We start from the raw sequence: 18273 nt of genomic DNA, 5'->3' as shown, positions 1-18273 counted from the left end.
GGAAAAAGTCAAACAAATTAAACGTCGGGTTCCTTCTTTAATTCAAGTGGGTAGTATGAGTACAGTTTAAGTGAACAGTACTCAAAAGGTTTAAGTCTTGTTTCCCTAAGTAACCGACTAGGTTTTTATTACAGTAGTTGTATATAAACCTGATCTTATTTTCTTAGTAATCTCAAGAACTACTTATCTCAACACAGTCACCACGGAGAAACTTTTGGTAAAAAGTTTTCTTTTCTTGATTCAGAGAGTATGGTTCGAGATCCTCGAACAGAATTTGGTATCTCTCGAAATCTATTAAACTTTTTATTTTCATTCATCAAGAAAAGTATGCCAAGTAATTAGTTAAGAAATTTGGTATGGAAAATGCCAAACCCATGGGAACTCCCATGCATCCTAGTTCTAAATTAGATAAGGGAGAAACTGAGAAAGATGTTGATGAGACTAGGTACAGAGGAATGATTGGCTCTCTTATGTATTTAACTTCCTCTAGGCCTGATATAGTGCAAAGTGTTGGATTGTGTTCTAGGTTCCAATCCAAACCTAAAGAGTCTCATCTTTTTGCAGTTAAAAGGATCATTAGATATATTCATGGCACATCCAATTTTGGTCTTTGGTATCCTAAGATTGATGATTTTTCTGCAGTTGGTTATCGTGATGCAGATTTTGCTGGTGATAGAGTTGATAGAAGGAGTACTTCAGGCTTATGTTGCTTCCTTGGGAAGTCATTGAATGTTTGGTCAAGTATGAGACAATTCTGGGCAGGTGATGAACGTTTCCTTCAAGTCAGCGCGTACTGGGCTTACTTCAAGTGAAAAGTTGATCTGGACTAACCTCAAATCAGATCTGGGCAGTCCTAAATGTTTCACTTAAATCCAAACCTCATCTGGGCCCAATATGAATGTTACATTATTGTTTACTTGATTTTTTGATAATTTAAGTGCTTAAGTTTTATTTAAAATTTTTTTTGGCCCAAAAAGGTTTTCAAGCTAATTTATTTTTTTTTTGTTTTGATCCAAAAGGGGTTTCATTTTAATTTTGTTGACTTTCAAAATTTAAAATTAATTTTCTGTTTTATTTTAAAATCAAATAAAATCTTTTTTGAATGAGGTCAAGTCTTTTCAAAATATGATGCAGTTGCATGGTTTTGGAAATTCACTTTTGGGTACGATTACCAACACTCCATCTTTTCCCTCCATAACTCCTTCTCTATCCCTTCGGTTCTCACCACTACCCTCATTATTTTTTCTTAAACCAAATAACCACCAAATGAGGAAGAAAACCATAGCACACAAGCCTCCTCGTGAAAAGGTGTATAAACTTCCATCTAAGCCCTCCACTCGCTCCCAAGACCGAACCTTCACACCTTCACCATCTCCTCCTACCACTCCTCCTCGCACTGCTCCCATGGCGCGAACCAAGACAACACCACGATACCCTGCCCCTGCCAAGCCGACGCCACCACCTAAGGCAACGCCATCCAAACCAAGCTCTTCAAAACCTGGCTCATCCAAGGGTAAGCGTCCTGCTGTTGAAGAACCTGTTGCTGAGACAGCAAAACCTAAGTCAAAGTCTATTCCTGTGCGCTCACAAAGAGATAACCCTCATAGCCCTCTCAAATCTGTTAGAGAACCAGACATTGATCCTTTTGCTCACAAATCACACTACATGACATCTTACTCAGACTATAACCCCCATCGTTTCAAATCTGCCATGAACCACGATTTTTTTGAGGGAGTCATTCAATATCGCACTTTATGTCCCTCTTTTCTTGCGGATTTACCTGAATTGAAAAAGAAAGGTTTTTCTTTTGTTGAAAATTTGGAGTTTTTAGACTGGAATCACCTTTTCAAAATCAAAAAACCTGTATATCCTCAGTTAGTCAAAGAATTTTATGCAAACATGACTTACCATGAAGGAAGTGTGCATTCTTATGTTAAAGGCAGAGACATTATCTTGAATAATGAAACTATCAGTGATTCCTTGAAGTACACTGATGTTGGGCCGTGTACTTATACATCTGTGAAGTGGGATGAAGGTGTTGGTATCTCTTACCATGATGCTTTGGCTCACATTTGTGAACATGTTTCCTTAGTTGATGGCATCACACCCACTCACAAAGCCCTAGGATATGAACGTGCTCAGTTGCACCGTATTGTCAACCACATCTTGATTCCTCAAAGTGGTTCATATCAAAGGGTTTCTTACACTGACACACTTGTTTTGTATGCCCTAATCACTAAAACAGAAATCTCTTTTGCCTACTTGATGGCTAGATACATGTTTGATTCTGTTAGAAGTGTAAAGGATAAAGCACTACCTTATGGCATGTTTTTAACTTGCATATTTGAGAATTTTGATGTTGATCTGTCAAATGAGGATTACGAAAACAGACATTCATACCTAAAAGGGGGTGGTTCAGTGAAACAGTAAAAAAGACCAACTAGATCTGAAAGAGTGGTTCTAGATGATGATGATGAAGAGTTCATTCCAGATGACTCTCCTCCTCCTTCCACTGAGGGTACTTCCATTTCCACTGGGAAGAAATCTACTTTGCTGAATGTGGTCAAGGATGTCGCTCAAGAATTTGTTTCCCAATCAAATCACATGATTGCCATGAGCAAGGAACAAAGGAAGCTTGCTAGCAAGCATGAGAACTTCCTGAAGAAATCAAGGGATAGGGTGGCTGTGCTCATGACCTTCATTGATAACCTTCAAAATGATGAAGACATTGCCACTGATGTAGAAGAGGAAGATGCTTCGGAGGAGAACGGTTCTGATGCCTAAGATTTGTCTAATGAAAACTGTTGCTGCTGCTCTTTTTTTGTCTCATGAATTCTGTTTCTTTAGCTACTTTTGAACTGTTTCATTTTGGATGACTGTAATAACTCTAGATATTGCTGCACCTTTGGTAGTTTAGTCAGTACTTTGCACTATGGGCTAACTCTTTTCTGTAGGATGCAAGATTTTGTTTTTTTGTTGATCTTGCTTATTATCCACCCTTGATGACAAAAGGGGAGTAATAGCAATAGGATATAGATCCTATTACTTCTTTTGGGATTTTTGCTGCATTAATACTTGAGTTTGCATGCTGAATATTCTTTGCTGCATTAATACTTGATTTCACATGCTGAATCATTTTGCTGATGATATTAGCTTGATGTTGGGCTGATTATGTGATTTTGCTTATCTGATATCCCTTAGCCAAGATAAATGTATTTTAGCTCTTTATTGTGCTCTCTTTAAGAACAAAGAAAAATAGGAACAAAGAGGAAATCATAAATTCAGGGGGAGCTAATCTTGAAAAGGAAAGGGGGAGCAACATAAAAGCAAATGACAAAAATCAAAGGGAGTTTCTATACCTTACTCAATTTATTTCCTTTTTGATTATTGCTTAAATCATGTTTGTCATCAAGGGGAAGATTGTTGAGTTAAGAAATTAACTAAATTAATTAGTGATGACAAACATTATTTTTGGGCAAAATAAATAATTAGTGTTGATTAATTATATTTACTTATTACTAATTGTTTATTGTTGCAGGCCAAATTTCAATAGCCCAAATGGAATAAAAAGCAATTAGCAAGGTTGATGGGCTGAAAGCAAAAATCAGAAGCCCAAAAGAAACAAAGCCAAAGAAATCAAAACGGGCAAAAAGAAGTGATCCGATCCAAGCCCAAAGTGAATTTCAATTCCCTCCATCTTGCCTTAACAAAAGCAACGTTCCCCTCCTCTCTGACCAAGTCAAATCACAGCTTCAGAAAAGTAAGAAAGAGAAAGAGAGAGAGAGCTTCTTCACTAAGCTAGTCACCAAAGAAGCAAGAGAGAGAAGGATTAAGCTTGAAGCTCAGAAATCAAATCTGAAAATTCAAACCAAATCAAGCTTAGGTTATAGGTAAATCATTTCCTCTTACATGCAACTCGGTCTCATCTCTTCTTCCCAACTCTCTGCTCTATCCGAAATGGGATACAAAGGAAAGAAGATTTCTGTTCTTCCCTGCTGTATATCTACGGTCTTAAACATGACTTGGGGACCAAGTTGGTTTTCAAGGGTTCAGATTAAGTTGACCATTGGAAGACTGTTATGGTTGCTGATTTATGGCTTTCGGTCAAGATGAGGAAGTCAGAAGCAAAGTTTCTAATCTGGAGATTAAGGAGAAAAGTGAATCTGTGGGTTGGTGAAGCTCAAGGCTCAAGGTGTTGACCTTGGAAGAAGAACCAAGCAACATGCAAGGAGATAAAAGAAGCTTTCTGTTCATTCAGAAGGCAAGGAGAGAAAACCAGAGTGTGAGAACAGTGTTCTGTTAAGAAGTTCCTCTACTTGGATAATGCTTTCTTTCAAAGAAGTATTCGGCCAATACTGAAGAACTGCATCTGAGGTTTGCGAATCTGGTTTTGCACATAGTAAAGAGGCTGATGATGAAGTCAATCTCCTTCATGTTTTACAGATTGTAATGTACTTTTCTATGTTTATCTTTCTGTAATTTCTTGTGAGAAAAGGCATTGTGAGAAAGCTCAAGTAAAAGCCATGAGTGGAAAAAGGCTGAGTGATACACTTGAGAGAAAAGCCTAGAGTTATTTTCAGATTTCTTTAGGTATGTCTATGTCTTGTATCTTGTACCTGTGAGGTATCCCTTTCTTAGTTGGGTTAGCACTAAGACTGATTAGTTAGGTATTAGCATAGCCAATATCAAGTTAGGTTAGAACTTGAGTGTGAAAGAATTGGATCAATCCTGTAAAATTGGTGTATGTAATACTGTTAACTATAGTGAAATTCTTCCATAGTTGTGGAGAAGACTGGATGTAGGTTGCATAGCACAAGACAACCGAACTAGGATACATGCTGGTGTTAGCTTTTCTCTTCTCTGCTGAGTTCTGTTTTCTGATATTCATGAGACAAAAATAAACTGTCTCATAAATTTTCGCTGCTAAGTTCAAACAGAACCTGAATTGAAAGTTTGTTTAAAAGGGTAATAACAACAGCAAAAAGGAAGGCATAGATTCAAACCCCCTTCTCTAAGCCTACCACAACCTTCAAATTAAAATAGCAATTCTAAATTCATCAAAAAATACCGATATTTACTCATATCGGCAGATATCGAACCAATAATAATAATAATAATGATGATGATGATGATGATGATGATGATGATGATGATGATGATGAACCGAATTGGGTTGGTCCAGTGGTCAGTTTACTAGTCCGCTTAAGTAAGTGTCAGAGATTCGAATCCTGCCTTGTGCATGCAGCAACCTATTAGCTAGCAGCAAACCCTTAGAGCATCTCCAAAGGGAGTAAAAATTGAAGCCCAATTACTATTATGTCAGAAGGAAAGAAGGCTTATGCGTTGGAGTGGGAAAGAAGAGAATTCCCACATGAATTCCAAGGAGGAGGAGTCCCTCTGAACAGGGACTCCTGTGAAACAATCAACACTTGCCATTTGGCAAGTTAGTTAGAAAATAAATAATTATATATAATGTTAATTAACTAAATAAATATATTAAATAATTAAATAATAATGAGCAACTCCAATGGGCATATGTTGAGGCCCTGTTTCTGACAAAAGGGGAACTGGGACCGTTGGAGCAAAATGGAGTGGGGACCTTGCACAAGGACCGATGGGACAAAGTCCCTTTGAACAGGGACTGAGAGCAACAAATAATAACTTGCCATTTGGCAAGTTATTATTTAAATAAATAATTATATTAAAATAAATAATTATATTAAATAATTAAATAATAATTAATTTAATAATAATTATAATAATTAATTATATTAAGTAATTATATTTTTATTTAATTAATAATTTATATTAATTATTTAAATAATAGTTAAATTATAATTAATTTATTAGTTAGTTCCTCCTAATGGAGAAGAGAGAGATGTTTTGAGTTCCTATTTACTGTTTATGACGCAAAAGTTGATGTGGAGTTACTTTTTATGACAGGTGGGCCATAAACAGGAACTGGGATGAGTTCCCTACTGGAGATGGTCTTAAAATGGAGCTCTGATTCGCGACGGATTAATCCTTAGCCTGCCAGATTAGGGGATACCGTGAAAAAAAAAATCAAAATATACTAACATATCAACTAAAACTAAATAAATCAAAATATCCTAACATGTCAACTAATTAACTAATTAAAATAAGAGATAGACAAACCGATCTTAAAATCTAATGCCTCGGTTACGTGCCACATCGCGTTTAGCCTGTTTAATGTTTTCTGAGACACAAACACTAGTACTCACATATTTCAAGTGCTCAGTTTGTCATATCCCAGATGCACCCAAAATGTGTAATATTAAGCGTGTCATATTTTAGTTAGGCAATTACTATGAATACATTATTCGAGATATGTCAAGTAACATATAACATAAATATTTGACTATTTATACATTTTAATCAATATTGTATTTAATTAATTTAAATAAAAAAATCTTTTTAATGTATTAAGTTCAATAATTAGAATTGAACCTTTAAACTTTAGAAATTTTTAAAACTAAAACTTAGCCTGCCAGATTAGGGGATACCGTGAAAAAAAAAAAACAAAATATACTAACATATCAACTAAAACTAAATAAATCAAAATATCCTAACATGTCAACTAATTAACTAATTAAAATAAGAGATAGACAAACCGATCTTAAAATCTAATGCCTCGGTTACGTGCCACATCGCGTTTAGCCTGTTTAACGTTTTCTAAGACACAAACACTAGTACTCACATATTTCAAGTGCTCAGTTCTCGTTTTTAGCATATATGTCATATCCCGGATGCACCTAAAATGTGTAATATTAAGCGTGTCATATTTTAGTTAGGCAATTACTATGAATACATTATTCGAGATATGTCAAGTAACATATACCATAAATATTTGACTATTTATACATTTTAATCAATATTGTATTTAATTAATTTAAATAAAAAAATCTTTTTAATGTATTAAGTTCAATAATTAGAATTGAACCTTTAAACTTTAGAAATTTTTAGTTGGGTTAATAGTCAAAATCGTCTCTGAAAGATCATCCGATCTTCATTTTGGTTCTCAAAAGATAAAATCAATCAAAATAATTCTCGAAAGATAACTGCGTTGGTCAAGTTCGTTCTTTTGTCATCTGAGTGGCTCATGTGGCTAACATTTGCTGACTTTAAATATTAACTGATAGCGTAGCAATCCCAAAAACGACGTAGCTTTGTTGTTTTTCACCAAGTCGTGATACGAGGTCGTTTGATCTCCAGAATGAATATTCAAACATTTCTTCCCATCACCAATCCTCGATTTCTTTCCTTGAAAGCTTGATCCAGAACTTCCTCGAGCACTGTCCCTCCTTCACCATTCGCCGCTTCCACTCCTTCGCCATTCCCGCTCGTCGATGTTCTACCCGTAATCGCCAGTGCCGTATGCTTCCTCGGCCTTAGGCTCCACGGCTTCTGCACCGCCTCCTTCGTCCCGGCCACTTCAGCTACCCCGGTGTCATTATGCTTCTCCTCCTCCTCGGCCTCATGCTCGTTATTGGTGTTATTGATGTGGTTATGAAGTGGAGGAGTGTGGGTTTTGTTTTGGTTTTAGTTGTGGGCTTGTGGCTGTTGCTGTAGTGGTTGGAAGGGAAAACAGCGTAGCAGTTGGTCTTTGGTGGTCGCAATCCGACACGTGGTAGGTGGTTATCGGAGTTAGAGTCATGCTTGTGATCGAAGACAGGGCGGCGGAAGCAGTGGTGGTGGTTGTTGTTGCTGGAGGTGGTTCCGTAGTGGCTCTTTACAATGCTGGTACCTCCCTATTTCAGAAACGATAAAGTGAAGCTGTGAAGAGGTTGAGAGTTCAACGGTACTGTAGCCATTCACACACGTTTTCTCTTCTTTGTTTCGCCAGTGAAAAAGAAGAGCAATAACAAAAGTTGGTTGAAACTCGAAACGTTGTCATATAGAAGGTGAAAAAGTGAAAAACCCTAGCCTAGGAAATAGGGGTGTTCATGGATCGGATCTGATCCGCATATCCATGGTGTTTATCCGAATCCGATCCGAAAATTGCGGATATGGATCCGATCTGCAAGGCTTTCGGATCAGATCGGATAAGATCCGCACACTAATCGGATCGGATTGCGGATTTTGTGTTGGTATCTACATATCCGCGTATCCTCAAAAATAAAGGAGCATCCCATTACCCATTGACTGGAGCTATCGCGGATTACCCATCCAAAACCAGCACAATCATCTCCCAAGTTCACACTCCCATCACAATTTAACTTCCAAGCACCAGGTTCTGGCAGAGACCAAGACAGAGATTTTAATCCCTGGATGCAACACACTCGATTCTGAGTTGTATATTCAAAATCCACCATGCACCTGCGAGCCTTGTATGCAATTGACCCAGCAGATCCAAAAATTCCCTGAAAATTACCCATATTTCTGTCTTGCCAAATTGACCATATTATAGCTGCAAATTTGGAACAACCTTCATTGAGGAGGCCATGCTTGAACCAATCAAGCACCTCGTGAGAGCCAAAGAAACACACATCAGAAAAACCTAGAGAAACCCAAACTGATCGCACCACTTTACAATCCCGAAAACAATGAAGAATTGTCTTCGGAAGTTGATTGCAACGTGTACATAAGGATGAGGAGGAGAGATGTCGCCGAAAACGCAGATATTGAGTTGGTACAGCATCATGAAGGCAAAGCCACACTAGGAGCCTCAACTTTTCAGGGACCCGCGCCTTCCAAAGCCAAAGCCAATTGATATTCCTATCCCAATTCACCTTATTCTGAATTAACTATAAATATCCTTATTTAGCAGAGTAAAGAGTGTGCTCCCAACTCCAACCCAAATCACGACCAGAAGCCGAAATATGTACTAAACTAAGAATGTCTTCCCTTAAGTCCATAGGAATAAAAGAGTAAATCCTCTCCAAATGCCAAACTCCATCACGATAAACATCTTCAATGGTCAAAGCAGCCTCACAAATATCAAGAAATTCAACCCTCGCTCCTACTGGCCCAGAGTGCAACCAAGAGTCAAACCAGAAATTCTTAGAAAGAGCTCCCACTTCCCAAACAAACCCTTCCTTTAATACGGAAGCTCATCCTCGCTAAATTCTCCACATAGCTTTCCGAAAAACGAAAATACCAAGTATCAGTAGCCACAGCCCTATCTAGCCTCTTCGAGATGAACCGATTACCCTGCATATGTCTGAACCAAGTGTACAAAGATCCATGGGCTCCCAAATCAATCAAACCACACTCATCTAGGAGAGCTCCAAACCGCTCTGCCCTTCGAGAGACAAAGTTCCCACCTATTCTGAACCAGGTCCTTGCTTGCCACCCGTCACACCTTGAGTAGAGGTAAAACCTGACGAAGCTAATTTAAAGTTCCTTGCTTGTTTTAACACTTGATTGCCCTTACTTATGTGTAAAGATGATTCAACCACATTGATGCCTTTCATAGCAGGTTCTCCTTTAGCAACATAATTAGAAGATTTATCCACATAAACTTTTTTGGACTTATCCTGGTCATGTCTACCCAAAAAGACCTTCTTGCCCTTTGCCTTTCTTTCCACTTTGGTCCACGTTGTATCCCCTGCATGTGCCCCTTCCATTACATGCACTTCCTTATCCTTATTCTTCTTTATCCCAATTGTAGTACTACCAAAAACAAAAGGCTTCTCAATATTAGAAGAAAATGGCACCTGATCTATCTTCTCATGATCTTGTTCCTTGTCTTCATTCACCCCTGTTTTATCAATGTTCGCTGAAATTGAACTAATCAATTTACAGTCCACACCAACATGCCCATAACAACCACACGTATTACAGACCAACTCAAGGCTTTCATATTCAACATCCAAAACCCTCCCATCCACCTCAACACTACGAGTAATGGGAACGCCTAAATCAATCTCCACACAAGCCCTCGCATACTTCCCTCTTACTGCCATCTTAGTTGCTACATCGACTTTCACTGGCTTTCCCACCGCAGCGGCAATCCTCAACATAGCCTTCTCATCTTTCCACTTTGGTCCATGTTGTATCCCCTGCATGTGCTCCTTCCATTACATGCACTTCCTTATCCTTATTTTTATCTATCCCAATTGTAGTACTACCAAAAATAAAAGGCTTCTCAATATTAGAAGAAAATGGCACCTGATCTATCTTCTCATGATCTTGTTCCTTGTCTTCATTCACCCCTGTTTTATCAATGTTCGCTGAAATTGAACTAATCAATTTACAGTCCACACCAACATGCCCATAACAACCACACGTATTGCAGACCAACTCAAGGCTTTCATATTCAACATCCAAAATCCTCCCATCCACCTCAACACTACGAGTAATGGGAATGCCTAAATCAATCTCCACACAAGCCCTTGCATACTTCCCTCTTGCTGCCATCTTAGTTGCTACATCGACTTTCACTGGCTTTCCCACCGCAGTGGCGATCCTCAACATAGCCTTCTCATGGTAGTAACGAATCCCTAAGCCGTAAAAGCGTACCCATACCATGGTGGATCCAAAAACCTCCTCCTCTGAATAAAACTCAGGTAACCATGGTTTTACAGCAAGATAGAACCCAGATATCATCCAAGGACCACCAAGTAATACCCTCTCCTGATCTTCGAAAGCATCAAACTTCACCGGAAAATAACCATTTCCTACATCCAGAACTTGAAACCCACCCTTCAATCTCCACACCATACCCAGCTTATGCACCATTGTCGTGTAACTCATATGCTTGCCCAAGACTTTGACGACGATCGTTTCCTTATATAGTACAGATAACGCCGCCAGCCCTTCTTCTGAGAAGATGACCCGAGGAGGATGCGAATCCCTGTGGTTTCCTTTGATCACCTTGGCTAGCCTCTCTCCATCTAAAGCCTCATTCCAAAGCATAGGAGACGGAGACTTCTGTCCAGTCACCATGTCGCGGAAGGAAACCTTTTGAAAGCCATGTTCTTCCTTAGAAACCCTAGTACCCTCCTCCTTCTCACCAGATACAAACCCCCCGACGCTCTCCCTCTTAATTCTACCGCCGGCATTACTGGTTACCTCACTGTGTGTCACCCTCTTCGTGAACCCCCGTTCACTCCATCACTCATACCTAAACCCTAGCAGAAAAAATACAGAAAGAGTGAATTATATGTACAAAAAGTTTTAAATATTACAGTATCTATGATATTATGTCTAATTTACTAAAAAAAAAATAAAACAATATTAAATAAATTTTAAATATTTAATTTTTATTTTATATATTTTATTTTTTATTTATAAAAATAAATTAGACCGTTTAAACACCATAAAACTCAACTTAAAAGATTGCCTTCCGATCTCGGTCTGCACTCATCGCCTGGTCTCTGCCCAATCCAAGCCAAATACCCCCAAAGTCTCGATTCCATTAACCAAAATCCCCAGTTCGTAAACCCTAATTTGATCACCGAATCAAGAAGATCGATGTGGGCAGCTTCCTGCCTTGCGTCATGCTGTGCCGCGTGCGCATGCGACGCGTGCCGGACTGTCGTTTCGGGAATCAGCCGCCGTTCAGCGAGGATCGCCTACTGCGGCCTGTTCGCCTTCTCCCTCGTCGTCGCATGGATCCTCCGCGAAGTCGCTGCTCCTTTGATGGAGTCTCTTCCTTGTAACTCTTCGCTTCTTCAATTTCACTTTTTTTCCCCTCTTTTCTTTATTTCTTTCCAGTCGTGTTTGTGTTTTACAATTTATTTGTTTTTTTTGTTTCGCTTGTCGAATGTACCAAAGATGTGGCAAACTTTGAATTAATCCTGATTTTGGCAATTTCTGTTGGACATTGTGTTTTGTTTGATCACATTACTGATATGTGTATTACTTTTTGGGATTTGAATGAAATTTTGTTGTCTTTCATTTTTAGTTTTATTGTTTGTTGTGGCAATTGCATGTGCAATTTTTGGGCAGTACGTATAGTTGGAAAAAAGATATACTCACTTGATTGGTAACTGATGAAGTGAGAAATTGAGGGTTTAAATCACCTTGAATTTATAACTTCCATCATATCTGACCCCAATTTCTTTCAAGGTGATTAGAGTAACTTTTTCACCTTGCCAACCTCCTCACTTGGAGCTTGATCCTTTTGATCATTATAAGTGTTAAAAGGTTTATTTATGAATTCTGAGATTGATTACTGTCAAAGTCAAATAGTTTGGAAAGTATTTAGTTGGATCATTTTTAAAAAAAATTATCAATTTATCTCTGAGATGGATTTTGAATCTACGTATTTCTTTTGTTAGTAATTCTTTAGAAATTAGCTTTTGTCAATGATCTCTGTTATTTTATGGAACCCAAATGCTTACTTTTTCGGCCTTCGTTTTTCATCTCCTGACGTGCTAGCAAATAAGTGGTAACTGGGTTGATGATTTTGCTTAGGTTAACTGGATGGTCAGATATGATGATGACGATGTCATAACTCCTTATTATGTGATGAGGAAACTAATGTACTTGGTACTTGTTGTAGGGATCAATCACTTTAAACATACCCCTAGCAGAGAATGGTTTGAAACAGATGCAGTTTTGCGAGTTAGCTTGGGGAACTTTCTCTTTTTCACTATTCTAGCAGTTCTAATGATTGGCGTCAAGAACCAGAAGGATCCTCGTGATGGTTTGCATCACGGAGGTTGGATGATGAAAATAATTTGTTGGTTCCTTCTGGTAATCTTTATGTTTTTCCTTCCAAATGAGCTCATCAGCTTTTATGGTAAGTGTTTCTTCTAAATTTTTTTCATCTATTTACTTGAGCTGATTCCTTATACTTAAGTAACTTGACTACCAGGCGACACTAAATTTCTTGATTGATATCATATATGAGGGCTTATCAGTTATCACACACTTAAAAGTGTTGGTTTGAAGAGCCTGAGGTTATTGAAAAATGGACACTGCATCTTGAATGAAAAGTGGAAAATGTAGATAAAGATTTTCTAAGTTGTTTAGCAAACTGGAATACTATCAATTATTGGTTTGAGTCCTGAATATTTTTTTTCCCGTAACTAATATATGAATGCTTAAATCATCCTATAACTTTCTTTAATTTCCCAGCTTAGTGATTCCTTCTTTGATCCATGTAAAGATAACCCAATTTTTAAAATTTGCTGTTGACAATGTCACACTGGCCCCCCTTTTTAACCCCACCTTGAGACTGCTTATGTAAGCTTTTGAATAAATCTTAACTTGATTGGTAAAAGCAAACAAGAGAATATGCTAAATGTTGCAAATGAGGTTGTTGAGATGGATTAGTGGGAAGACAACTAGATAGGATTATGAATGAGTACACCATACAAAGTGGGACAACGCCAATTTTAGGGATGGAAAAGTCTCCTCTCAAGTAGTTTGCATCTATTTGGAGAAGACCTTTAGAGGTCATACTCCTAGTAAGGTGATTGGACTAGACAAAGGAGTTCTATAACTAGAGAGACCCAAAAAAGTATAGGAGGGTTATTAAATATTTATATGCTAATTATTTAAGCATGGATATGATTCTTAATAGAGCCTTATGGCCTCATTTGATCTAACCTTCTGGGACAAGGCGTAGTTGTTGCCTAGTTTGACAAGCCTTTTTCCTATAGGTTTTGCATGTAATTTATTTCATTGTTTATGATTATCTTGAAGTATGTTCTCTTTGCAGAAACCATATCAAAGTTTGGCTCGGGTATGTTTCTTCTAGTTCAAGTTGTGCTCTTGTTAGATTTTGTTCATCGATGGAATGACACCTGGGTTGGATATGATGAACAATTCTGGTTAGTTTTAGACGTTGTTTGACATCTGTGATAGCTGTGGCTTTTCTTGACATTATATATTTACATGAGGATTTTCAGTATTTAAATGTTCTTTTCATACAGGTATGTTGCTCTGTTTGTGGTTTCACTTGTTTGTTATGTGGCTTCATTTGTGTTCTCGGGAGTTCTTTTTCACTTCTTCACACCATCTGGACAAGACTGTGGAATCAATACCTTCTTTATTACAATGACCCTCCTTCTTGCATTTGTTTTTGCTATTGTTGCTTTGCACCCTGCGGTAAGTTATTGACTTCTCATTGCAGTTAACCACTTCTAATTTGGTTTCCTTTTAATATATATTGAATGCTTGTTTGTCAGTTGTCTTTTCCTATGATATTTGATATCACATCTTGAAACTTGGGAGGTTCTAGAGGTTACTGTTTCCGTTTTCACTTTTAACTTCAAAACAGGGAAAAATATTATCCTGTGCAAGTTCATATGTAATCTGTTATTCTGTTATGGTGTTATGTTCTAAACCTGGTCTTATCTGCTGTGTTTATCATATTGATTCAATTCAATGTTTTTTATGGATTGAGAATTTCATGAAGATGACATATGTTCCTTCCCGTTGGCTTAAGATGCTATTGAAGTTTTAGATTTGGTTGAAGGATTAATTAGTGGATCATAATCTTGTATGCAAAAATAGTTTATGCTATATAACAAATATGCACAAGTATTCATGATTGTAGATGTAAATGTGTCTGCAATTGAGGTCTTTGAATTCTTTTTGTATACAGGTAAATGGGAGCATTCTGCCTGCTTCAGTAATTTCATTATACTGTACTTATCTCTGCTATAGTGCATTGTCTAGTGAACCCCGAGATTACGAGTGCAATGGCCTCCACAAACACTCAAAAGCCGTTTCAACTGGCACCCTTACTTTGGGCTTGCTTACGACAGTTCTATCTGTTGTGTATTCTGCTGTGCGTGCTGGATCTTCTGCCACAGTGCTTTCCCCACCAAGCTCTCCTCGTGCTGGTAAATTCTCAAAATCTAATATTTGTCATGATATGCCATACTCATATTCATAAGTATATATCTGAACATGGAATGCAATCATATGGATATATGATAGCCGTGAAGCTGAATTTTATTTTTTGATGTTGATGCCATGAAGAACATAACTATTTATAATATTGTACTTGATGAACATCAATTCCCCACGATATTAAATATCTGCCGCCATTATGGTAATTATGCAGGGAAGCCTTTGCTTCCGTTGGATGGAAAGGAGGAAGTTGAGAATGAGAAAGCAAAGCCGGTTACATATTCATATGCCTTTTTCCACTTGATTTTCTCTCTTGCGAGCATGTATTCTGCAATGCTTCTGACAGGTTGGTCAACTTCTGTTGGAGAGACTGGGAAGTTGGTTGATGTCGGGTGGCCTTCTGTGTGGGTTCGGATTGTCACTTGCTGGGCTACTGCTCTGCTCTACTTATGGTCACTTGTGGCGCCAATTATGTTCCCAGAAAGGGAGTTTTAACTCTAAATGCCATCCTCCCCAGTTTCAAGGTTTATGGGGAAAAAGGTTGTGTGTAACTTAACATATTTGTTGCAGATGTGTTGCCTTCATTATCTGTAATTAAATAATATGTATGGTATGCATCTACGTCAACATAACGGCAGAAACGTGCGTTATGAATGACAACTTTGAATAGGGTGTGTATGGTGAAAATATTTGTACCCCGAAAAATTACTCTGCATGTCTCCCAGCATCCTTCGCCATTCGTAGTTTCTAAACAAAGCATGCGAAAGGGCCATATCTGCGTTTCTGTGTCGGCTAAGGATTTATTAGCCCGCTTTAAAGGAAGGTTGCCGATAGCCTTTTCAAATAATTATGATTTGAACCTTATTTATTATCCAAAATTATAAATATTCTCATGAATTGTGATATTTTAAATGTTGGTATTGCCATGGATGTGGTTGGAATTTCAGTTCTAGATTCCTACTTGCTTCATTAATTTTGGGGGAAAAAGTATTAACTTTGTGGTTTGATTCAACTTATGAACCATTGGGGAGATACACCAGTATGAAATGATTGCTTTGGAGAGGGATGGAAAAATTTTTAATTTAGAAAAGAGTAAAGTGATAAATTTTTTCTTGAAGATTCATACTTCGAACATATTAATTCTTAAAGAAAAAAAAAAGTACTTATGGAATCTTCTACGGTATTCCCCAATCCGACAGGTTAAGGACTAATCTGTTGTGGATCTGAGCTCTATTTAAGGGTTTGCCGTTGGCCAATGAGTTGCTACATATACAAAGCGGGGTTCGAACTCTCGACATTTGCTTAAGTGAACGAGTAAGTTGACCACTCGACCAACTCAAGTTGGTTCGGACAAGTTAGTTTAAATTAAGACTTTCTATCCAAATTATAGGAGTTAATTTGAAGGTAATGGGTCTACATTTGTTATTCTAGAGAATTTTATTGGTATTTTTTATTTTTCAGAGGTTAATATGTTCCATGTAAATTTTTAGGAGTTTATTTGTCACTTTACTCTTTAAAAAATCATTAACAAAATTGGAAAAAGGAAGCAATATGGTGGCCACAAAAATTATCTGAGATAACTAATTAATCTGGAGAGATTAATCTAGAGAGATTCATCAATGGAGCTACCATGAAAATTTGGATGGAATAGTTTGCTTTGTTTATCAACTTCAACATCAACACCAAATCCATCAACAAATGCACTTGCCTCAATTCTACAAAGTTTTATCTTTTTGAGAAAAATCTGTTACTAATAATTAGATTTCGATTTTGAGGGGAAGCTATTAGTATTTTAAAAAATAATCAAAAAAATTTGTTTTGGTATAACATGACTAAAAAGATGCCCAAAGACTACTAATTATAAACTAAACGGGATAAGGTAGTCTTTTGTTCATCATCAGTTAAAATTCTAATAACCTCTCTAAAAGATGTATCCAACAAATGATATCCTATCTCAAGATCTAAACTAATCTGAACTAGATAATCAACACATCTATTTCTTTTCAGGATATATTTACCAAAAGAACATCCCAAGTTTTCTTTTTCGAGCAACTAATACTTCTCAAAAGGGCATTAGAATTTTGCTAAAATTTCCTTCCCCATTAATTTTGCTAATCACCGTTTAAGAGTCACACTGCACTACCAATTTCCTAATGCCCATAGTCCATGCAAGTTCAAGCCCTTTCTCGATGCCCCAAAGTTCTGTCTTGTACGCCAAACAACTCCCAAAATGAGAGAAACCTGCTGCCCATCTTTCGTTTGCGTCTTGCAGCAACCCTCCGCGTTTCCGTCCTTTGAGTCGTCTGTGTTTAGCGCTGTCCACCCTAGTAGTGGTGGAGTCCAACTAATGTGGATCTCCTCTCTTTTCTTTGTGGTCATTCTTCTCCTCCTCTTATTAAATGCTTCTTTTGATTCTTCCACACTTTTAGGATTAACTTCTTTGATAATTTTGTTCATTTACTTCTCTTTCTCCATGTCCACATTTTTCAGCAAGTAAAGATGAAGATATCTAGCTAATTGTGTCTTTGGCTTTGACCCAATTGGTTATCTAAATTGAAAGTCATCCATTGTTGCAGGTTATTATTGTTGAAGAAATTCATTGCACTTTCGGGTTTGATAAGCTGCATCCACGTTCTTGAAACCTTCGGACAGTCTCTGATGGTGTGGATAATGTCCCCGCTCATTTACATTGCAAATTGGGAAGATTTCACTACCCCCAAATAGACAAACTCTTCTTTGGTAAGTTAAAATTCTCCCATGCATAATTCCACAGATGACCGTTTTGGATTTTTGGGCTCCCTCCCACTTCCAAATTTTTGTCAAATGATTTTGATTGGGTTTTGTCCAATGTTGCAGAGCTTTATATGTAGGGATGGCAACACTTCCAAATTGGTTGCAGAGCTCGGGGCGGGTTTTTAGCTGGGGAGTACTTGGAGCAGGATTGAGTTTAGGTAATACTCAATCTGCTATATATATAATTTTAATATATAATATATGTAAAATAATTAGTAAAATAATTAATAATATTGTATTATATTTAAATGTCATGATCTTCTGTTTGTCTCCAACCAATTCTGTCTTCTTCTCTATCATGTGATGGTGCTGGTGAAGCTAGAATCTTCAACACATAGTCTTCTGGTAGGTAGTTTCTGAGTTTGTTTGTGTCCCAATTGCCTCAAATATTAGTCCATTCTCACACTGAACTCACAATCTATTATTGTTTGGATTGCAAATTCCAGTAGGTTTCTAGTATCATTTACCCAGGGATCAAGCCCAAAAATGCTGTTAAGCCCATCTCCTATGAAGTTAATTGAGTGCTCCTTAAACATAGGTCATAGTTTCATAAGTTCCTTCTAAAGAGGTGAGTCTCAATTTCTTAAAAAGAATTTTAAACCAAAACAAATACAAAAAGATGAAAATGGACTATTAGTGATAGTTTGGATTAAATTTTGGGTGAGATCTAAAATATTAAAATTTTAAAATCCAAAAAATTACATTTTT

At 37.4% G+C, this 18273-nt stretch overlaps 3 protein-coding genes across 5 annotated transcripts in view; all 3 read left to right on the top strand.

Moving 5' to 3' along the window:
* Window positions 1267-2784, top strand: LOC107632793 (extensin-like). The gene is made up of 3 exons (XM_016336446.1): window positions 1267-1798; window positions 1916-2041; window positions 2726-2784. Exons 1-3 carry the CDS (start codon window positions 1267-1269, stop codon window positions 2782-2784), a joined length of 717 nt encoding a protein of 238 aa, XP_016191932.1.
* LOC107630099 (probable serine incorporator) lies at window positions 11287-15684 on the top strand. The gene is made up of 6 exons (XM_016333140.2): window positions 11287-11620; window positions 12470-12709; window positions 13634-13745; window positions 13848-14022; window positions 14522-14762; window positions 14987-15684. The coding sequence occupies exons 1-6, from the start codon at window positions 11437-11439 to the stop codon at window positions 15265-15267; spliced, it is 1233 nt and encodes a 410-aa protein (XP_016188626.1). The 5' UTR covers window positions 11287-11436; the 3' UTR covers window positions 15268-15684.
* Window positions 16696-18273, top strand: part of LOC107630100 — a 5767-nt gene continuing 4189 nt past the window's right edge. Inside the window, exons 1-3 of one of the 3 annotated variants that reach the window (XM_021118560.1) lie at window positions 16696-17146; window positions 17365-17511; window positions 17629-17723. The gene's annotated coding sequence lies outside the window, so the exon portion shown is untranslated. Of the gene's footprint in view, window positions 17147-17348; window positions 17512-17628; window positions 17724-18273 lie in introns of all 3 variants that reach the window. The other 2 variants (XM_021118559.1, XM_021118561.1) reach the window with 2 other exon arrangements.

This window comes from Arachis ipaensis, chromosome B03 (genome assembly GCF_000816755.2).
Source record: "Arachis ipaensis cultivar K30076 chromosome B03, Araip1.1, whole genome shotgun sequence".
Classification (NCBI taxonomy): Eukaryota; Viridiplantae; Streptophyta; class Magnoliopsida; order Fabales; family Fabaceae; genus Arachis; species Arachis ipaensis.
This window is presented reverse-complemented; position numbering and strand designations above follow the sequence as displayed.

Bases quoted from the DNA above. Each gene is read 5' to 3' on its own strand.
- LOC107630099 (XM_016333140.2), top strand. From the start codon at position 11,437: ATGTGGGCAGCTTCCTGCCTTGCGTCATGCTGTGCCGCGTGCGCATGC. The intron at 11,621-12,469 runs GTAACTCTTCGC...TACTTGTTGTAG, and splicing joins TTTGATGGAGTCTCTTCCTT to GGATCAATCACTTTAAACAT. The intron at 14,023-14,521 runs GTAAGTTATTGA...TTTTGTATACAG, and splicing joins TTGTTGCTTTGCACCCTGCG to GTAAATGGGAGCATTCTGCC.
- LOC107632793 (XM_016336446.1), top strand. From the start codon at position 1,267: ATGAGGAAGAAAACCATAGCACACAAGCCTCCTCGTGAAAAGGTGTAT. The intron at 1,799-1,915 runs GTTTTTCTTTTG...CTTACCATGAAG, and splicing joins ACCTGAATTGAAAAAGAAAG to GAAGTGTGCATTCTTATGTT. The intron at 2,042-2,725 runs GTATCTCTTACC...AAAATGATGAAG, and splicing joins GAAGTGGGATGAAGGTGTTG to ACATTGCCACTGATGTAGAA.